Source organism: Haliotis asinina, chromosome 3, assembly GCF_037392515.1.
Source record: "Haliotis asinina isolate JCU_RB_2024 chromosome 3, JCU_Hal_asi_v2, whole genome shotgun sequence".
NCBI classification, from domain to species: Eukaryota; Metazoa; Mollusca; class Gastropoda; order Lepetellida; family Haliotidae; genus Haliotis; species Haliotis asinina.
In genome coordinates, this window is record NC_090282.1 from 52,381,027 (window position 1) to 52,403,134 (window position 22,108).

Below are 22,108 nucleotides of genomic sequence, written 5' to 3' on the forward strand. Positions count from 1 at the left end.
CTGCACACTTGGGAACTGATGACATGTGTCAACCAAGTCAGCGAGCCTGACCACCCGATCCTGCTCGTTGCCTCTTACAACAAGCATAGTCACCTTTTGTTGCAAGGATGGGGTTACTTAAGGCCTATTCTACCCCGGGACCTTCATGGGTCACATAGTTTTAGAAAATTTATCACAAGCGGATTCAGTAATGGGCAAAGTGAGACATGATTGAATACAGTATTCAGGCTTAGGCAGGGTTAATTGTTGAATGACCAGCTACATCGGAGATACGGCAGTAGTATTTTGCCCCTTATTTGCAAAGTATTAATTCTAAAACTGGATGTGGGTATGGACAGTATGCATTTTATTCATGTCCTGATATGACTGAACCTACATTATTTTATTTAACAGAGACCCTTACCATACTAGCATGTGTTGGGACCTGGTGGGTGGGTGGGCAAAGGGTGGGCGAAGGGTGGGCGAGGGATCTGGTGGATGGGTGGGCGAGATGTCTGACAGATGTGACCTCCCGTCTGTTCCCCAAAGTCTGTCTACAGAGAATACACATGGAGTCTTCCTAATCTACCAAAGTCTTCATATGTGCCAGTCATCAGCTCCAATTCTCACACAAAAATGTAAGTTATTGCCCTTGAGTTTCAGTTCTCTTATTTTTGTTTTTTCTCCCCAGTTGACATGTATGAGTACATGTGAGCGAGTTGAAGAACATGCTGGTGAGGAATTTAAGTGCCTGTGGCAAGTCTCTCTACTAAAGCAAAAGTGAAGCCAAAGAATTTGAATATGTGATTGTGAGAAGTGGTTTGTTTCCAAAGCATAACTAAACAAGAGTCATCAGAAGATGACATATCCCCCCCGGTACCCACATGTTTGTAGGGACAAATAATCTGACAGTTATTTATTGTTTTTTTAAGACTAAGCTTGAATTGTTTCCATGGAATTCATGAAAAATATAAATATAAATATCTGTAATCAGCAAAAGTCACAATTTCAAGATCTGTCTTATATATCTGCCAAGATCTATTGAAAGATGTGAAATAGTTTTCAAGTTGTGCTCCAGAAACGAAGACAATCCCTCCATTTTGAGACTAAGTCCGAAACATTTCCATGGAAACCAAGAAAATAATAAATCACGAAAACCTGTACATAGCAAAAGGCACCACTTTAGGTTCCGACTGATATATCTATCAATTTTTTGCAGAAAAATACTAAATGTTTTTTGAGTTCTGCTTCATAAACAGAGCAAATCTCTCTATTTTGAGAATACGTCTGAAACGTTTCCATGGAAACCAAGAAAATAATAAATCACAAAAACCTGTATATACCAAAAGGCATCACTTTAGGTTCTGATTGATATATCTACCAAGTTTTGCAGAAAAATATTGAATGGTTTTTGAGTTCTGCTATGGAAATGAAGCCCATCCCTCCATTTTGATTCTACGTCCGAAATCTTTCCACCACTTTAGGTTCTGATAGATATATCTACCAAGTTTTGCAGAAAAATATTGAATGTTTTTTTATTTCTGCTCCGGAAACGAAGCCCTCCCCACCATTAGACTAACACCAAAATGTTCCATGGAGAAACAAAAAAAATAAAAAAGCCAAAAATCTGAAAATAGCAAAAGGCACAACCAATTAGGTTGAGATTATTATATCTATCAAGTTTGACATAAAAATATTGAATGGTTTCTGAGTTATGTTGGGGGAAACAAAATGATTACGGACGGACAGACAGACGAGGCATCAACTATATCCCCCAGGCATGTATCCTGGGGATAAAAACCACAATCTGCTCCATGGTGAGCATAAACATAGGTTGTGGTAAACTTACAATATAATCTGTCATGACATTTTTTCACTGGCATAATGAATGAACATGACCAGTTGACAGATTCCCAAATACATAATTGATGAAGTTCAATTGTTTAGATTTCGAAATAGAATTTCCTCAAATTTCTTTTTTCTGGTGTTAGAGATTGTAAATTCTTCTTGATGTTAGAAAATACTTCTGTAAGCTTGTGATTTTTGTTCATGTGACCTTGTGTTTTGAAAGTTGGAACCCAGGTTAACTATGTAACAGTGGCAAAAATAACAAACAAGAAACTGCAATGATTGGTCTTTTAATTTTGTTTATGTAAGACACATCATCCTAAGTGGGTCAAACTTTACAATTCTTCTATTTACACCTTATGAAAATGCTCATTAAAAACACAACTGATTCAACACTTGGACATATTTTCATCACAGTGGGCAACAGAAAATCAAACTCTTATTAGTCATCATGGTTTCTTTGACTGTGGTGTGTGGTAAACAAAACTATTAGCCAGTGTTGGTCAGAAAATCCCATTAGTTAAACATACACAACTTTTAAATACCAAGGACCATCCTTCTAGTATGGTGTGAGACTTGCCTGTTTGGATCTTGTCTCACTATGCACTCCCCACAAATTTAGGCAATGTTGATCTGAAGCTTCACACAGCTGAGGATTCCTTTCCTGGCACCTGGCATAGTTGCATGGCTATTCAAAGCCCCTGACACAAAGGTCTGACACTTGCAAATGGTGTACATGAACATGTCAGCATCAAATGATGTCTGCCTCCCAGAGAGGTAATGGGTATCCTCTGACATGTAAACCCACTAGAGGGAAGGTGGGCATGTTGACCATAGAAGGGATTTCTTAAATCTATCAAATATAAGAAATATAGCAATTCATGAAATTAAGAGAAATTAAATTAATTGTGTTTAATATGTGTATGTACCATGAGTCAAATAGCATGATTAGTACACTATAGTTTCAACAAATTAACATATTAACTCTTTAAGCCGGAGAGCCACTTCACTGCTCAACACCTGGAGCTCCGTGCTGATTGCCTGGCTGGCTGTGGCGAGGCTAATTAGGGCTATTCACGCCTGATATCCCTGACACTTTTCAGACATTACAGGAAACTGTCTTGTCATACAAGCAAGTCCTGATTGTTTAATTGTTTAATTGCATTGTAAAGGTATATGTTGAAAGAAAGCAGGATTGAATACATGTCATATATGTAACTTTTTATGTAATTTTATTGCATTTTCTCTTGTAGACTTTTTATGGCGTGTGGCATGTGTATTCTCTTAACACGTTTGTATTCTTTGTATGTAAGACATACTTAAACAAACTGTCACTCTCATATCATTGTGTGAGGTTAAATTGTTCAAAACATCTATGTCAACGGTAGTAAAGAAGATTTTATGCACATGCTTAATAATTTTCTATGAAAGAAGCGTTTTCGCTGATACGTTGCTAGTATATGCTGAATATTTTAAGGTAAGTACTAATAAGCTAGTGTGTGACGTACATGGAACAGATCCACGGTTTGTCGCACGAACATACATGTATACATATTGTATAATGCTATTCCTTGCACATACATAAGACAAAGGGTCATGGGATGGGTGTCATCAAAGTTCCCGAATAGGATGTTTTGTATCTCAACTGTTCAATATAGTCCCTGATTTGTTATCTATGACCAATCGTATCATGAGATACCTGTCACGTAGGAAATGACAGGTGATGGGGTGTGGACTAAATTTCTGAAGAGCACGTTCAGTCACTAGCCAGTTTGGATACAGATTGACTATTGGTTTGATCGTTGACCAATCGATATGCTAGATTTAGGCTTTATCAACTCTAGCTGTCATGAAAAACTTTGTGTATCGTGAACATACATAATCGTAAGGATGCCTGAAATGTACACGTAGGACTAACAAGCACTTTGACGAGTTTATTTTTCTTTGAAGCCCTCAAAGCGCTACAATCCGATTGTTTCACTATAATCTGCACATTGTTACAAATAAATATCATAATTGAAGTACATGTATTATAGAATTCAAAAAAGTTACATGATACTGATTTAGTGTGATGTATACACTTGTAGTTGAATCTCCCCAAATATTTATGAAGATAGGCATACTTATATTTTATTGAAAGCAAACTAGGTTCAGAAGATTGACAATGGGTGTGACTCCACAAAACAGGTTGTCCAATGATCTTTGTTTACACTTGTCCACACACACACACACACACACACACACACACACACACACACACACACACACACACACACACACACACACACACACACACACACACACACACACACACACACACACACACACACACACACACACACACACACACACACACACACACACACACACACACACACACACACACACACACATTATGAGAAGATGCAAGAGTTATCACTTCATATTCGATTATGTATTATTGTCAACTTTAAAAATCAAATGACTTAGGTCTAAATTAGTAACTTGGTTTATTTCAAATCTACATGAACATGGGTGTAACACAGTATTGCTATTTATGTCTACGATTCATTATATGAACTATTACAACAAAAGAATGAATAATTTAATTTAGAAGAAGGTTTTTATAACCTTGTCACTGTTAATTCAATCAATGTGCAAACATAGTATCTTAGTATTCACTCCCAAAGATGAGTAACAAACACTTACATCCTGTAACAACATCTCATAATCCCATTTCTCGCAGACATGTGTTCATTTGTCTGTATAAGCCCCCGGCATTGCAAGCAATTGTTATCAAAACACATTAGTAGTTCTTCTGATTAACACAGAAAGTAACTTCTCACGTAAGAAAAGCTAATCTTTGATCATTACTGCTAAATTGATTGAAATAATAGGTACAGTACGAATTTAAAATGTAAAACGCATATACGAGTCTCTCGCTGAATGAGAGGTGCTTTTTACTACCCCCAATACGCGGCTCTCGCTGAATAGGAGGTGCTTTTTATTACCCCCAATATGCGGTTCTCGCTGTGAGAAGCTAATTATTTTGCCGCACATATGCAGCTCTCGGCCTTAATGAGTTAATGTTCTTCAAGAGTGTTACCAGGAAAGGAAAATATGAACTTAAATAGTATCAGGGGTTCAATTATTTGTTTGTTACGGGACACGAGAGTTATTGACCAAACGCAGCAGGGAGAACTCTGTACCAAAACGCACCCAGAGACAATCTTTATGGACATAAAACTTTGCTTTTCATGTGCAGAAGGGATGGCACACGCCAATTCTTGTATGTTTGGAGTTAGTTGGGATTTTTTTTTTCCAAGGTAGCAACAGGTAATTCCATTAGGGGAATTTGTAATAGAAATGCTGTGTAAAAAGCAACATAGCAGTTTACTACTTAAAGTGAACTTCAAAGTATGTGTATACAAATAATAAGAGTAAACTGTGTTGTTCAATAGCTTTAATAAAATGTGAAATTGACTTAGAGCTAATTTGTTTTTTTATATATTTGGAGTATCCTAACTCCATTTAATGGTAGCAGAGCGTGGTTGGGCCTGTAACCTAGCTTAGATGTTGAATGTAAAATAGTTTCAGTGATAGCATCTGTAGTTTTAATAGGATACAGGTGAGTTTGAATATTATTTTGAAATTTAGTTGAATTTAGTTTGTAGTTTGTGAATAGAATAGGAAACTGGTGAGTTTGAATAATATTTTGAAATTTAGTTGTTTTGTTAAATTTATTGTGTTAGCATATTGTGTCATTACTGACATTATGGCTGAATCAGTGTCAGGGACACATATAATGGAACCTCCAAAAGAAAGTCAAGTACTGGACCAACATATTCACAGCCTTAAACAGGTAAACACAAAAGCTAAATGTGCCTTCAGCAAAGGAAAAAATAAGCTGACTACTCTAATTGAACAAGATATGTCAACACGAAATGCAATTAGGGAAGGTATTGACCAAGTTAGTTCACTACAGGTGAAAGCCATGGATATTATGGTAGAGCTTACACAGGCTTACACAGATGCGCATGATATGGATAATGTGAAGAAGGTTGATGCTGAAATATCAAAACTTGAAGCTGAAACGTCTGAAGTGAGAGAACTAGCACAGGATTACTTAGATAGTGGTTCAAGCACGTGCTCACTCTCTAGCCATAGATTGTCCAGGTTGTTTAAAGGTGATGACAAGCCTGAAACCCCAAAAGGTCAAACTGTAGTTACTGAAAAAAGACATATCTTCAATAGACATGTGAAGGTAACAAGTGGCATGAGCAGAGATCATAACAGTGATGAACAGAAATATAATTGTGAGAAAGGGTATTCTATGAAACAGTCTCAAGTATGTGGAAATATGGGAAGCGTAGCAGCTTTATGTGACACTGAAGATCATAATGAGTTTTCAAATCCCAATGAAGGTAGGTTTGAAAATAGAGGAAAGCAAAACATTGCAGTTGGTAATGACATGTGGAAACAGCTAAAACATGTTTCAATAAGAATGTTTCATGGGGATGTGAAAACATATGAGAGTTGGAAAGCTGCTTTCATGACATGTGTAAATCAGTCTCCAGGAACTTCGGTATATAAGCTTTTGCAGTTGAGACAGTATCTAGCAGGTGAAGCACTGAAGGTGGTTGAAAGTTTAGGCCATAGTGCTGTTGTCTATGATGTTACACTTGACAGGTTAGAGAGAAAATACGTCGGATAGCTATTCATATGGAAGAGTTGAACAATTTCAAACCTATTCGTGAAGTGGAACAGTTTGCAGACATCTTAGATGTGGCTGTTGTCAATCTGGGAGAAAATGACAGAATTGAAGAGTTGGGAAATGGTTTGTCCTACACAAGTCTCCTTAAAAAGATGACGGAATCAATGGTTCCACGTTATCAGAGATGGGTTTTTGAAAATGACAGACAAGAGTCTGTGGGAGCTTTGAGAACGTGGGCTATACAGAAAGCAGAATTCCTTACCATCGCTTCAGAATCAATTCATGGTGTTGTTAAAAAAGGTAAGTCAGAACCAAACGTTCACCAGTCAGATCAAAAGAAAAGGTTGTCATGTACATTCGTTAGTTCAAAAATAGAATCAAGTAACACATCCCAGAATAAGGAAAGAAGCTGTTGTCTTTGTAAAGAACATCATGAAATCTGGAGATGTAATGTCTTTAGAGCCTTGGACATTTCTGACAGATGGGATGCTGCAAAGAAAGCAAATCTTTGCTTCCGCTGTCTTGGTAGAATACATAGTAGTAAAACATGTAAACAGATGTCACAATGTGGAATTGATGGATGTAAGAACAACCACAACAGATTGCTTCACAGCGAAAAAGGTGACACATATGGTAGGAATGACAAAATGTCAAAAGGGTCTAGGATAGAAAATGATTGTCCTAAGAATGTCAGTGATGCTGAGGATATTCAAAAGGATCAAAGTGAAAGGTCCCACACCACTTTACCAAATGTAGCGCAGAAGGCAGTAATGGCACTTCGCACTGTACCAGTGATACTGTCAAATGGCATCAAACATGTCACTGTTAATGCCTTGCTAGATGACGCTAGTACAAGATCTTACATAAATGCAGATGTTGCTGCAGAGTTAGGTCTGCAAGGACAGTTACAGAGAATATCTGTGAATGTATTGAATGGGAAAATGGAAACTTTTGAAACTAATTCTGTAGAAGTTAGACTTCAAAGTATGGATGGTTCTGTAAATACAAATCTAACAGCATTGACAACAACAAAGGTCACAGGGAACATGACAGTCATTGATTGGGAAAAGTATAAGAGCAAATGGCATCATTTACTGCACACTGAATCCCCAAACAAAGGGAAAAATCCATCTGTTGATTTGTTAATAGGTATTGACGACATAGACTTGCATTGCTCATATGAAGAGGTTAAAAGAAACCTGGGAGAGCCAGTTCCAAGAAGGACTCCTTTAGGATGGACATGTATTGGCAATATTGAGACAGGAAAGAATCCTCATACTGGATTTGCAGATGCATATTTCACAAATGAGGTAGAAGTAGAACTGAATACCTTAATGAATAGGTTTTGGGATGTCGAGAACTATAAGTCAGAGATCATCTTGTCGCCTGATGACAAGAATACTATCGCCAAAGTGCAGGAGACGTTGTTGTATGAACTTGAACATTCCAGGCCTCTCACATACCAGTCAGCTCACCCACAAGATGAACAACCACTGACACCAAACCACTTCATTCATGGACAAGCTGGAGGAATATTTGCCCCTGAATGTGTAGATACAACCGACTTCAACCCAAGAAGATGCTGGCAGAGGATTCAAGAACTTGTGCCATATTTCTGGAAAAGGTGGATGCGGGAAAGGTTGCCGAGCCTCAACATGCGCAGGAAGTGGAATAAACGAGGTCGAAACTTGCAAGAAAAAGATGTTGTACTGGTCATTTCAACAAACACTCCTAGAGGACAATAGAAGCTTGGGACAATAGTGAAGAAATACCCAGGAGCTGATGGATATGTCAGAGTAGTTGATGTCAGGGTTGGCCAAAATGTAATAACTAGGTCAATAAAGAACATATGTCCACTGGAATGGAATGACACAGCTGAAGACTCGAAGGATTACACCTCAGAATTCAAGGACATGGAATTCAAGGACATGGAATTCAGGGATCAAGCACTCTGGGATCAAGAACTGTGTCAGGAATAATCAAGAACGGTGTGATGAACTATCAAGTATTGTGACAAGAACTCTGTTCATGGATTGATATCAAGAGGACCAAAGGACAAAATATGTTTGAAAGTGCTTAAAATTATTACTTCATTGATAGACTAACCCATGAAGGTCCTGGGGTAGAATAGGCCTTCAGCAACCCATGCTTGCCATAAAAGGTGACTATGTTTGTCGTAAGAGGTGACTAATGGGATCAGGTGGTCAGGCTTGCTGACTTGGTTGACACATGTCATCGGTTCCCAATTGTGCAGATCGATGCTCATGTTGTTGATTGTCTGGTCCTGACGCGATTGTTTACAGACAGCCGCTATATAGCTGGGATATTGCTGAGTGCAGCGTAAAACTAAACTCATTCACTCATTGATAGACTATAGTCTATCAAAGAGGGGGGAAATGGACATGAGAGCTGTTGACCAAACACAGCAGAGAGAACTCTGTGCCAAAATGCATCTTTATGGACATCGAAACTTTGCTTTTCACGTGCACAAGGGATGGCACACGCCAATTCTTGTATGTTTGGAGTTAGTTGGGAATTTTTTTTCAAGGTGAGTGAGTGAGTTTAAAATTTAATGTCACATCGGCAATATTTCAGCCATATCGTGACGGGAACGGAACATTAAAATGGAATATATGAGTATTATAACAATCAGTCAAAGAAGGACAGTAAAACAACTAGAACATCACAGAAATGAATGTAAAACTAGTAGCTATGCCTAAAACAATTTATCTATAGAGGACAATACAATATAAAACCGGGCTATAGATTGCCAACAACTGAAGGTAGATCACCATACTAGGGACCATGGGGACTTACAGTACTTTTGCTACCTGCATGGACCCTAGCTGGATTTACATCATCCCCTCAGCCGTCAGCAATTTCGGAAATCTAGCCATACAATAAAAATACACTTATACTACCATTAAAAACGTGGAAATTTAGAATTTACTTTGTATGTTTGTGGACTTACGTACCCTCTCAGGAGGACAATAATTTTACAATACTTCAACCCCCTTTGAGGGTACAGCCACCAACAATTCAAGTTACTAATTCAAACTACCAGTCATTAAAATACATCTATTTACAGAAACATATTATTAAAAATTCAACCAAAAAATCAATTTCTTTTAAAAAACCTATAATTAAATGAGAATTAACGCTGGTAAAAAGATGCTTAATTGTTTTAACTGTAAAATACTTATCCCTTGTGATGGAGAATTCAACACAGTCAAGCAGAATATGCTTGACCGTGACTCTCTCATCACAAGGGATACAAAATGGAGGATCTTCACCTTTTAACAGGTACGCATGAGTGTATCTAGTGTGGCCAACACGACATCGTCGCAAAATAACCTCTTCAAATCTGGACTGACAACCCAAGTGGGTATAACCAATGTAAGGTTTTGTCTCATGTAATTTATTGATACCCACTTGGGTGTCCCACTTCTTTTGCATCAGATCACGGATATAAGATCTAATGGTGGCTTTGTAATCACTATAAGGAATAAGAAGTGGTGTCACAGATTTGTTGAGTGCTGCTTTAGCAGCAAGGTCAGCCAGTGTGTTACCAGAAATGCCTACATGGCTGGGTAACCAACAAAAGATGATGTCGTATTGGCCAGTAGCAAGATCATTATACAATTCAATAATTTCTATTAAAAGTGGATGTTTGCAAGAAATATTTTTAATAGCCTGAAGGCAAGAAAGAGAATCGGAATAGATTATATATTGTTTACGTTTCGGGTGTCTTTGAATATATTTGAGAGCTGTTAATATGGCGTTAGCTTCAGCTGTAAAAATAGAACTATTATCTGGTAATCTAGAAGATATTGTTCTGGATCCAATGACAGTGGCACAAGCCACTGCGCCACCGTCCTTGGACCCATCTGTAAATAAAGGTTTGTAATTGCTATATTTATGCTTTAATTGATGATATTCTTGTTTATATTGTAAGTCATTTGTTTCTGATTTTTTAAAAAAATGTTAATGTTAGGTCAACTTGTGGCCTAACCAACTGCCAAGGAGGAGAAGAAAGAAGACGGGAAGGCGATATACTTTCCAGCTCAATACCGGCAGAAGAAATAAATGGTTTAATTCTGTGCCCAAGAGGTGGAACAAGAGAAGAGTTTTTGTTATACAAATCCTCATAAAGGGGATTGAACACACAGTTATAGGCAGGGTTAGATTCATCAGAATATAATTTAGTAGTGTATTGTAAAGACAATTTTATACGACGTTGAGTAAGAGATGGTTCATCGGCCTCAACGTAGAGACTATCAATAGGTGAAGTTCTGAAAGACCCAAGGCAAAGTCTTAAGCCTTGATGGTGGACAGAATCAAGAAGTTTAAGGTTGCTGTTGCAGGCTCCACCATATACGATGGAACCATAATCGAGTTTCGAACGTATGAGTGATCGATACAGGGTCCTTATGTGGTTTATATTTTCTGCAAAAATGTATACAGTTAGTTTTGGATTTAGAAAATTTAAAGCCGTTTTCAAGACACCATTTATTTATTTTGTTTAAACACAACTGCAGTTGTCGTTCAATAGTATGCATATTTTTCCCACGACAAGAAATATTAAAATCATCCACAAATAACGATCCATCAATTGAATCGTTTAAAACTTTTGATAAACTGTTTATCTTTATGCTAAAAAGTGTGACAGACAAAATACTGCCTTGTGGAACACCCTGATCCTGATTGTAATGATCAGACAGGGTAGAACCCACTCGAACTTGAAACTGTCTGTCCTTTAAAAAATTTGCTATAAATTGAGGTAAACGACCTCGCAAGCCGTAGTCATGTAGGTCTCTTAAAATACCATATTTCCAGGTTGTGTCATATGCTTTTTCTAGATCAAAAAAGATAGACACAGCATGTTGTTTATTAATTAGTGCATTTTTAACAAATGATTCTAAACGCACTAAGTGATCGACAGTACTTCTGTTTTTACGGAAACCACACTGTATATCAGTTATAAGGTTATTTGTTTCCAAGTACCAAACTAGTCGATTGTTTATCATGCGTTCCATGGTCTTGCAAACACAGCTAGTTAATGAAATCGGACGATAATTGGATGGATCCGTATGATCACGTCCAGGTTTAGGTATGGGTACTACTATGGCGTCACGCCATGAGGGAGGAAAGTTACCCGATGTCCAAATATCATCAAAAATATTGAGAAGAGTTTCTAGGCAGGATTCTGGTAAGTGCTTCAGGAGTTGATAATGTATGTTATCAGCTCCAGTAGCAGTGTCATGAGCTTGATCAAGAGCAGTATGGAGTTCATGAATAGAAAACGTTTCATTATAATCTTCCCCATTATCAGAATTGAAATTAATAGTTTTCTTGTTGTTTTTGATATTGCTGGAATTTTGGTACATAATTTGAAGAGGAAGAGTGTTTAGCAAGGGTTTCACCTAGTTTATTAGCAATATCTGATTTATCAGTAAGCAATTGATCTCCATGTTTGAGATGATGGACAGTAGATTTAGTACCTTTACCTTTGATTTTCTGGACCATGTTCCATACCTTGGACATGGGTGTCCGAGAATTTATTTTGGACACATAATTTTGCCAAGATTGGCGTTTGTTTTGTTTAAAAGTACGCCGCGCTTTAGCATTTAAAATTTTAAATTTATTTAAATTATGTACCATAGGATGGCGACGGAAATAATGTTCTGCCTTTTTCCTTGCCTTCCTAGCTTGTTTGCATTCATCGTTGAACCATGGTTTTCTTATGTGTGGAACTACAGAGGAATTTGGTACACACTCATCAGCTATGGAATTCAGTTCATCAGTAAAACATTTAATAGCATCAGGAACGTCAATAAAAAGTTTGGGTTTAAGTTTTTCAGCACACAGTGTGTCATATAAAGTCCAGTTAGCCTTTGTAAAATTCCGCCTTGATGATGGAGGAACATCAGATGGAGTTACAGCTTTTAATATAGTAGGAAAATGGTCACTTCCACAGAGGTCATCGTGGACTGACCATTCAAATTCATTTAATAGTTCTGAATTTGTAAGTGACAAGTCGAGAGCAGAATAAGTCCCTGTACCAGGGTGTAAATATGTGTTGGAACCATCATTATAAATACATAAATCATTGTCAGAACAAAAGTCCTCCAACAATTTACCTCTAGTGTTTGTATTTACACTACCCCAAAGTGGGTTATGGCCATTTAAATCTCCCATTATAATACAGGGCTTCGGGAGCTGATCATATAGAGCTTGAAGATCGGTTTTGGCAAAAGCCGAAGATGGTGAAATATAAAGAGAGCATAGCGTAAACGCTACATGTAAAATAATTCTCACTGCAACAGCCTGCATATTAGTATTAAGTGAAACAGGGCTTTGAATAACATTTTGTTTGACTAGAATGGATGATCCGCCAGTGGCCCTATCACCCAGAGGTGAAAAACAATGATATGCATTAAAATGGCGAAGGTCAAATGCATCTGTTTGTTTTAAATATGTCTCTTGGAGACATAACGCTGAAGGTGTGAAATCTTGGACTAATAGCTGTAATTCATGTAAATTAGTCCTCAAACCTCTGCAGTTCCATTGTACAATATTATTGGAATAAACTATCTTTTGGGGGGATTTTTTGGGGATCTACCCCGCACTCTTTTGGAGGGCGACAAGCTATGTGCCCTAGAATGGACGTTTTCAGAAACGTCCATATCTTCAAGAGACCCATATTTATTAAACAATTGAATTTTATTTTGTGACCCCTTAGGAGCTCTGCCACTTTGTTGTTTTGAAGCATCAGACTTAGGTTTGGGTTTAGTTTTAACAATTTGTTGTCTATCAGCTGTTGAATGAGACTCAGAGCGTGACTGTGAAGATGACTTATGATCAGAGGACTTTGATGTAGTAGGAAGTGATTCTTCAGTCTGGGATGATATAGCAGGGTATAAAACCTGTGGGGAGTCGGAACTGACCCAAGTCAAGGTAGTTTGGCATCCTGTGGATGATTTTGTTATTTTAGAGCTGGATTTAGATGATGATTTTGCTACTGTAGCATAACTTTCTAGAAGGTCAGATCTCTTCACCAGTTTCTTTGCCTCAGAAAAAGAGATATTTTGGGAGAACACCACAGTGAGCACACACAACAGACAATGTGCAGGTAGATACACCGTGTCCATATTTCTGACATTTAAAACACTTGAGCGGGTAGGGGATGTAGGTTTCAACTTGGATATTGCAGTAACCCGCCTTTACTGATTTGGGAGCATTTGGCAATGAAAAAGAAAACAGACAGGTATTTGTTTGGATTGTTTCATTGTTTTTTCGGGTGGAAAAGCGCTTCACATACAGCACACCTTGATCCTTCATTTCGCATGCTATATCAAGCTCGGACATGTCAGCAAACAACCGATCACGATCTCTGACGATACCTTTACTTGTGTTCAAGGTCTTGTGAGCAGAGACCGTGACCGGAATGCCCACAAAAGATTCAATGTTCATCAGATTGGTTGTCTGCTGTTTCTTGCCACACTCTATTAGCAATGCACCCGAACGCAAGCGTCTAATGTTCTTGACATCCCCAGCAATACCTTGAATGCCCTTAGATACTGCGAAAGGGTTCAACTTCAATGGTGTCTTGTCCGGAGTCTCAATAACGAGGAAACATGGCCAATACTCAATCGATAGAGACGGTCTATGAGAAGTATCAACGGGATCATTTTCAAGTGGACGTTTGGTTTTTTTGGGGGGTATTTCATAAGCCATGATTGGTGTCATATGATTCATCATCCGAGCTCCCCACCCACCACGGAGTATCACAAGGACAATGCTAAAGCAAGCGGGCCTCCAGCTTGCAGCACCAAGGATACCCGGATGATATACTCCAGCAGAAGAATTAAGAGATTAATAATTCTACCAGATTGGCCCATGAGCCACCGCCTTCTGGCATAGGACTCTAGGCAAATTACAGAACAACATACTTCAAATTCAAAATGTTTTAGATTATAAAGCCAAGTCCAAATTTACAACGATTCCAAATGATATATGTGCATTGATAAATATAATAATGCCCCATGCACAGGGCTTGGCATGACCAGCCGATTGGTCAAACCGGGCCTATTCGACCACCCGTCTAGGCGAAGTCAGGGCCGAAGTGGTGTATTGAGCAACAGGAACACGGTTGCAAGCTCCTATTGCTCTCAACCACCAGGATCCCCTCCTCCGCCGACACAGGGCTGCAACCCACGGCAAACGGGTTGGTGGACCAAATATCCCCTCGGGTCCACTACGAGGATGTCGGCGAGCTCTTGGCGTTACCCAGCACCCACCACGAGGAGGTGGCTCGCCACGGGTGCCTTTTTTCAAGGTAGCAACAGGTAATTCCATTAGGGAAATTTGTAATAGAAACGTTGTGTAAAAAGCAACATAGCAGTTTACTACTTAAAGTGAACTTCAAAGTATGTATATACAAATAATAAGAGTAAACTGTGTAGTTCAATAGCTCTAATAAAATATGAATTTGACTTAGAGCTAATTGGGTTTTTTCATATTTGGAGTATCTTCACTCCAGTTACAGCCACCTGCCATAGGGTAAGTGACATTAAAGAAGTAACTTGTCCTGACTAATTTTCCACTTACCATGATTTTATGGCATAATCATGATGATGTAATTCTGAAAGAATATATCAACATGGTATTTGCTGTTAATGTGCATTGGACTATTTATCGATAAGTGATAAATAGGAAAGAAAGATAACCCTATTTTATAATCCTTGCAAAATGGCTACATTTTGAGTGGACATGAAATGAAGACCAAGTTTATTTGTAGTTTGAAACCACAGGTGGAAATTATCAAATAGCCCATGGACGAGTAAGATACCATTATCTGATTGCTTGAAAAGAAAACTGACTTGTCCCAGACGTTGGCAATGGGATATTTGAACCCCTGTATATGAATCAGAGCATGTGATGTTTTCAGTGATGTAGGTACAATAGTTTTGGAGTAGATGATATTTACAGTTCAAAGAAATGCATTATGAGAAAATATGATGGCATGGTCTTTTGTCATGGTCATATTTTTAGAAACAGCCAAAAAGCCCAAACAACCTGAAAACAACATTACACACAAATATGAACTGACCATTCCAATATACAGAATGCAAAACAAGAGCAACAGCCATGATTAAGTTGAATAATATAGCTGAATGATGGTAAAGATCATATTGCAAGTTTGATTCAAACCTATACATTTAATTTGGATGGCATCTTATCTGGAAAACAAGGTGAATTTTTAGCTTTGTCTCTGCAACAAAATGAATAACAAAGGTTCCATAAGATAAACTGGCTTGACACTCAGCTGGTCACCTCAGAGGCAATGAGAAAATATCTGAACATAACACTTACCTGAAGACTGTAGTGATGATTGCGAACATATTCCTGATATATGCTCAACATTGGTAGAAGCATGTCAAACAAATCCCCTGCAGAAAAGAAGATTTGATTATTATGCGATGACAGGAATCATGTGAAGAACATGAATATGGTTCCTTGCTAATTTAATATCGCATTTAACATTTCCAATTTATCTTTTCTCTTTTCATTAGTCCCAAAAGTACTTTTAAAGGTAAAATTTTGTCAAACACTGCCAAGGAGCAAATGTTGCTGTGCATATATGAAACGGCCCACCACCTAAGGAAATTACCACATCTGTTCAAAGGTGAAGACCTACACCAGCCCCTACGTTCTAACAAAGGTAAATGTCATTTCAACTGGGGGCATTCTCAAACTGTTGCTGGTTTTGTAATTTCGTGATTGAGTTTAGAAGTTTACATAATAGGTAACCTTCTATCAAAACAACTTAATGCAGAAGCCCCAACCCAGATTGTTATAAATGAGATGGAGACATAGAGATTACTAAATGAGTGTCAGATAACATTAATACAGTGGAAGTTGTCTAATTCGAACTCGACTCAGACCGACTTTTCTGTCCGAATTACGAGGAGTCCGACTGTTGAAAGTCAAGAGTTAGCTCCCTTGACCAGGAGATACGCATGCACGGTACTTTTATGATGAAAGATACAACTACCATGGTGTAACGTGTTTTCGGGGTATTAGTGCAAAAGATGATCATGAACATTATTGCGTATCAGTAGATTCTCAAAACTGTAATTCTGTAATAAATATCACCTCATCTTTTATAAATCTATTGTTAGAATGTTCTGTCATCCGCTTGTTTCCAATGCAACATACATTTCATGTCTTGTCCACAAGCACAAGCGCTAGAAGTGACGTACCATGTTTTTGTGTTACTCACTATTTCGTGGGGTAACGCCCTTGTATGAAAGCGCATGTGATTCAGTCTTCTCCACAGAAATCAACAAATACAACTATCATTGGTTAAGCCATTTTGTCACTGATGAGAAATTACAGGAGTATCATCTTTCAATAACAAAATCGCATACCATCAAAATGACACTGAGTGAATAGATATGGCAAAAGGGATATTTCAGCCTACAATCCTGTCACTGAGTCCTTGCTGAGTGAGTCGTGTCAGCTTGCTGAACTGCTTTGTTAATTCCTTTTGTTGATTGGTTATCATCACACCTAATAATCCGTTTGAAGTCTGTAATTGGCTAACTACAAAGCACTTCCGCCTCTGGCTGTCCAGCTAGTCCAAGTTAATTGCGATGTTTTCATAGTAAATTACCTTGAAGGGCGGAGTTTTCAATCCGATATCCGAGTTACATGAAGTCCGAATTAGTTAGTCTATATGTAATGATAACTTAGTTAACTTCTGCCGGGACCAACAATTTGGTCCGAATTATATAGAAAACGAGTTACTTAGGGTCCGAGTAAGACAGCTTCCGCCGTAATAATAAACAAACAAATGCATCAATTCAAAAACATTGAATTGATTTATTAAATGACATTATTTTTTACAAACTTTCTGCAGACTGTTCGTTACATGAAGTTAATTGTTGCTTCTGCTTGAACCCACAGAGTTTCCAAAGAAAAATCATCCAGTACTAAGAACATTACACCAGAGAAAAAACGGTTTCAAGTGAAAATAGGAGAAACTAGAATAAATATTTCCTGGATAGAGCTATCCCTAAAGTTAAGATCATCAGGGAGTCCCATGTCAAAACAGCAAAAGGCAAATTGGAGAAAATTAAAATTACAGTACAAGACATCAAAAGAAAAAGTACTTCTCCAAATTATCGATTCCCTTCAGGCAAAAATAAAAGTTTGGACCCAAAGAAAAATAAAAATGGGAAAAGAACAAATTTATCCAACAAAACAAACTTTTTAGAAACGATGAAAAACAGTTATATAGGCAACTTAAGAAAAGTGGTGAGCATGATATACGGCCTCCCATAGATGCCAATGATATGTTCTGGAAACAGTTGTGGTCTATACCATCTGTGACTGTAACCTGGAGGCACCATGGGTCAGTGATTATGACAATGCAGTGCATGAGAAACTAGGTTGTTTGTCTATTACATCTAAGCAGATCGCCTGAAAAGTGTTATTATAAGTCCAAATCTAATACAGCTCCAGGGCCTGATGGCATTTGAAACCTGTATCCACACAACCTTACTTCACTGTTTCAATTCTCTTTTGGACACAGGTCGCACAATATTCCTTCCCATAAATGGGAGACTTGACTGATCCAAAAAAACTTCCTTCCACCCTATCACATGTTTGAATACACAATACAATAATATAATAACCTATCATTCCCTCACTCATCTTAATTTATAAACCCCAAAACATGACCACTTTTCATCTCCCATGTAAGAGTTTACGATTAGTGATTAGTGAACTATGAGTGGTTCTGGACCATCCCCATATAACCCATGATATAATAACCTATCCTTCCCTCACTCATCTTAATTTATAAACCCCATAATACGATTACTTTTCATCTCCACTGTAAAAAGTATCCAACAGTCTTCCAAATGAGAGGAAGACTTTTGGGGTACGGGACTAGTTTACATAATATATCAATTTAGATATTGATTTCAGTGTCCTCCTCTTCATTTTCAGGTAAAGTATCATTTTCAATTGCTTTTTCACAAGCGGTAACAAAATCATCTATGCGTATTGCCATGGCATACTAATTAAAACATAAAAGGCTAAATGTGAATTTTTAAGTTACTAGCACACACCTGAACTGTACTCAACAAGCATGTGCTGAGAACTGTAAGCTTAATTTAACAGGTAGAGTATAAGATTACACATAAGATCAACCATTTAGAGAATTGTTTCACTTATAGTATAATCGCTGTACAATATGTTTACATTGAATGAATCGAAGAAACAAGCAAATGAACGTGGCCTTCGTGGTTATTCTAGCATGAGGAAACACGAGTTACTAGATTTGTTAGGTTTAAAGTATCAGAAAACACCTACTGTGAAAGAGCTTATAAAACATGTTCGTGAGCGTGGAATGTGGGGTTATTCTCGTAAGAGGAAATCTGAGCTCATCGAATTACTAAAGCAACAAAAACCTATAGAATTACAATTCATACCTACTGAGCATGCTGTAGAAAAATATTTGAGCGGTTGGAAGATGGAAATTCAAAGAAACATAGACGTTGAAGATATAAAACAATTGGTATTTGACAAAGTAAACCAAGAAATGAAAGTTTTCAGAGGTATAAAATTTCAAGGCACGTTAAAGATGACACTAGAGAAACAACAGGCAAATGAAGCAACTGAATACATCAATGCTTACTTCAGAGGTAATCATGAAGTTACAACACAACCTGACACTATCAATTCTTCTACAGACAGATAATTCGTAAAAATTTGAGAAACACTAGAACGTTACACTAATAGGGGATCTGGTTGGGTTGTTGTTAAGATTAACATGGTTTATCTGGATATAGCAAATTATGTACCACTGAGAGGTGGAAAGTACTTACCATTACTTGAGTATTTTAAGAAAAAACATGCTATGGTTAACGTTAAAAACCCTGGTGATAACTGTATGAGGATAGTGATAAGATATGCTAAATTTCCACATTCTGATAGACTTTCTAGTTATCCAGAAGATGATGGGATCAATTGGGAAGGTATAGATGAACCCACCACTTTCTCTCAGGTCCCCAAAATAGCAAAACAAAATCCAGATTTAGCTATAAACGTATTCGGACATGAAGGTAAAAATGTAGTGGTACACAGGATAAGTCCTTTAATGTATAAGGATGATCGTAAAATTATCAATATATTTATGGTACAACAAGGTGAAAAATATCACCACACATTTAAGCCGACTGCTGTACAATCAATTGAAACACAAGGAAAAGAAACACTTTTGTGAAAGGTGCCTTCATGGGTTTTCTAGATCAGATCTACTCGATTTGCCTAGGGATGATTGCCTAGGTGTAGGGGAGACAGCCATACAAATAGATATGCCAAAAGAAAACAACAATATCTTGGAATTTACCAACCACAAAAATAAAATGCCAGTACCATACGTTATCTATACCAACTTCAAAGCTGTCATTAACCCAATCGATACAGTAGCTCAGTCCCCTGATCAGAGTTTCACTCAAAGAGTACAGGAACATGAAGCATGTGGGTTTGGATATGTGGTTGTTTGTTGCGATGGTCAAACTAACCCTCCCTTATTTATAGAGGCCCAGGTGCAGCTGAAGAATTTCTGAAATGTTTACAAAACAAAGAGAAAATTCCAACAAAATTCCAATGCATATGACACAAGAAAATAGGAAAACCCACCTTAAAAGCATACATTGTCATGTTTGTTGTAAACATCTGAATGGGGATTCAGTTAGAGATCACTGTCACATTACTGGTAAATACAGAGGTGCAGCTCACAATGACTGTAATCTAAAGTTGAGAATCAATCCTAAACTTATTCACATTTCGGTTGTGTTTCACAATCTTCGTGGGTATGATTCACACTTGATTATGCAAGCTATTTCTAAAGTCAAAGGTAACATATCATGTATAACAAACAATATGGAAAGATATATATCCTTTTCACTAAACAGGTTGAGATTCATAGATAGTGTTCAGTTTCTATTGTCTTCTTTAGAAGGTTTGGTCAAGGCTAATAACCTGAACGACTTAGCGGTACACAGAAGAGAAAACTAGATCTTTGCTGCTACGTAAGGGAATCTACCCGTATGAATACATGGATGAGTTTAATGAGACACAATTACCTACCATTGACTGATTCTACAGTAAGCTTTCTGACGCATCTGTCTCACAAGCTGATTATGACCATGCTAAAATCATATGTAAGAATCTGGGTGATTACCATGATTTATATTTAAAAACATATGTGTTACTGTTAGCTGATGTTTTTGAGATATTTAGAAAAACATGTTCAAAGCAATATGGATTGGACCCTGTATGGTATTATTCGAGTCCTGGACTCTCTTGGGATGCCTTTCTGAAGAAAACCGGTATTGAATTAGAATTATTCACAGATTACGATATGCATCTATTTATTGAGAAAGGGTTACACGGTGGTATTTCTATGGTATCGAAATGTTATGCTAAAGCGAATAACAAGTATGTGAAAGGCTATAATCCTAAGAAACCTTTGTACCACCTACTCTACCTGGATGCCAACAATCTGTATGGCTGGGGCTATTATAAGTTATCACATCGTGTCGAGGGAAATAAGGGGGTTTTATCAGTCTCGGCTCGGGGAATACAATCTTACTCAGGACTGATAGAACCCTGTATTTCCCTCGACACGATGTGATAACGCATTTATCTAGCTGAATGTTTTCACTAAATCAAAACAAAACTTGTTTGCCATGTTGACACCAGCTGATCGTTTGACCCCAATGCACCACACGTTACTAAAGGCTTGTCGATGCACGCTTTTCTCACTTCTCGCATCGTCACCAAGGTGTAGCGGGAGGATATGACTTTCGCAGCAGGAGTATAGAAGTCGTATACTCCCACTGGGGGATTGTGATGGATGTACATGGTATTTTTTATCACAGTCACGTGGACCAATCAAAACTTGACATTCTTACATGAGGCTAGATAAGTGCCAATATCTTCCAACGGGTGGATTAGAATGGATGTCATGACCACTGCACCTGATTCTAGCAAGGGTTATATACTCGAAGTGGACTTAGAATTGCAAAGATCTCACAACAGTTACACCCTGGCACCCAAATGATTGAGGATTAACCAAGATTGGATGTTCATGTACCAATACAACCTTATGAATGGACTGCTAGTACCTAATCTGATGAAAAAAACCCAAAGTATATCGTTCACTACCGTAACTTACAGCTGTATTTATCGGTAAAGTACATAGAATACAGCCACTGGATGGAACCCTGTATCAGGATGAACAAGGACTTGAGAGATCTGGCCACCAACAACTTTGAGAAAAACCTGTATAAACTCATGAACAACTCTGTATTCTAAAAAAAAAAACGATGGAGAATTTAAGAAAACAGGTTAAAGTGAAGCTAGTCCGGTCAACCGAGGAAGACAAGCTCAGGAAACTGATAGCCAGACCTGTGTACAATAGAAGCACTATTTTTGATGATGACTTGGCAGCTATACATATGAAAAAGAGTCACATTAAACCTAATCGACCTGTTTATGTTGGTATGA

At 37.7% G+C, this 22,108-nt stretch overlaps 1 protein-coding gene across 2 annotated transcripts in view; it reads right to left on the minus strand.

The window, feature by feature from the left end:
- LOC137278153 (ras-specific guanine nucleotide-releasing factor 2-like) overlaps window positions 1-22,108 on the minus strand; it is an 802,775-nt gene that overhangs the window by 580,899 nt on the left and 199,768 nt on the right. For both annotated transcript variants that reach the window (XM_067810323.1, XM_067810322.1), the window contains one exon: window positions 15,896-15,972. In XM_067810323.1, coding sequence (XP_067666424.1) covers window positions 15,896-15,972 — 77 coding nt within the window. The remainder of the gene's footprint in view (window positions 1-15,895; window positions 15,973-22,108) is intronic.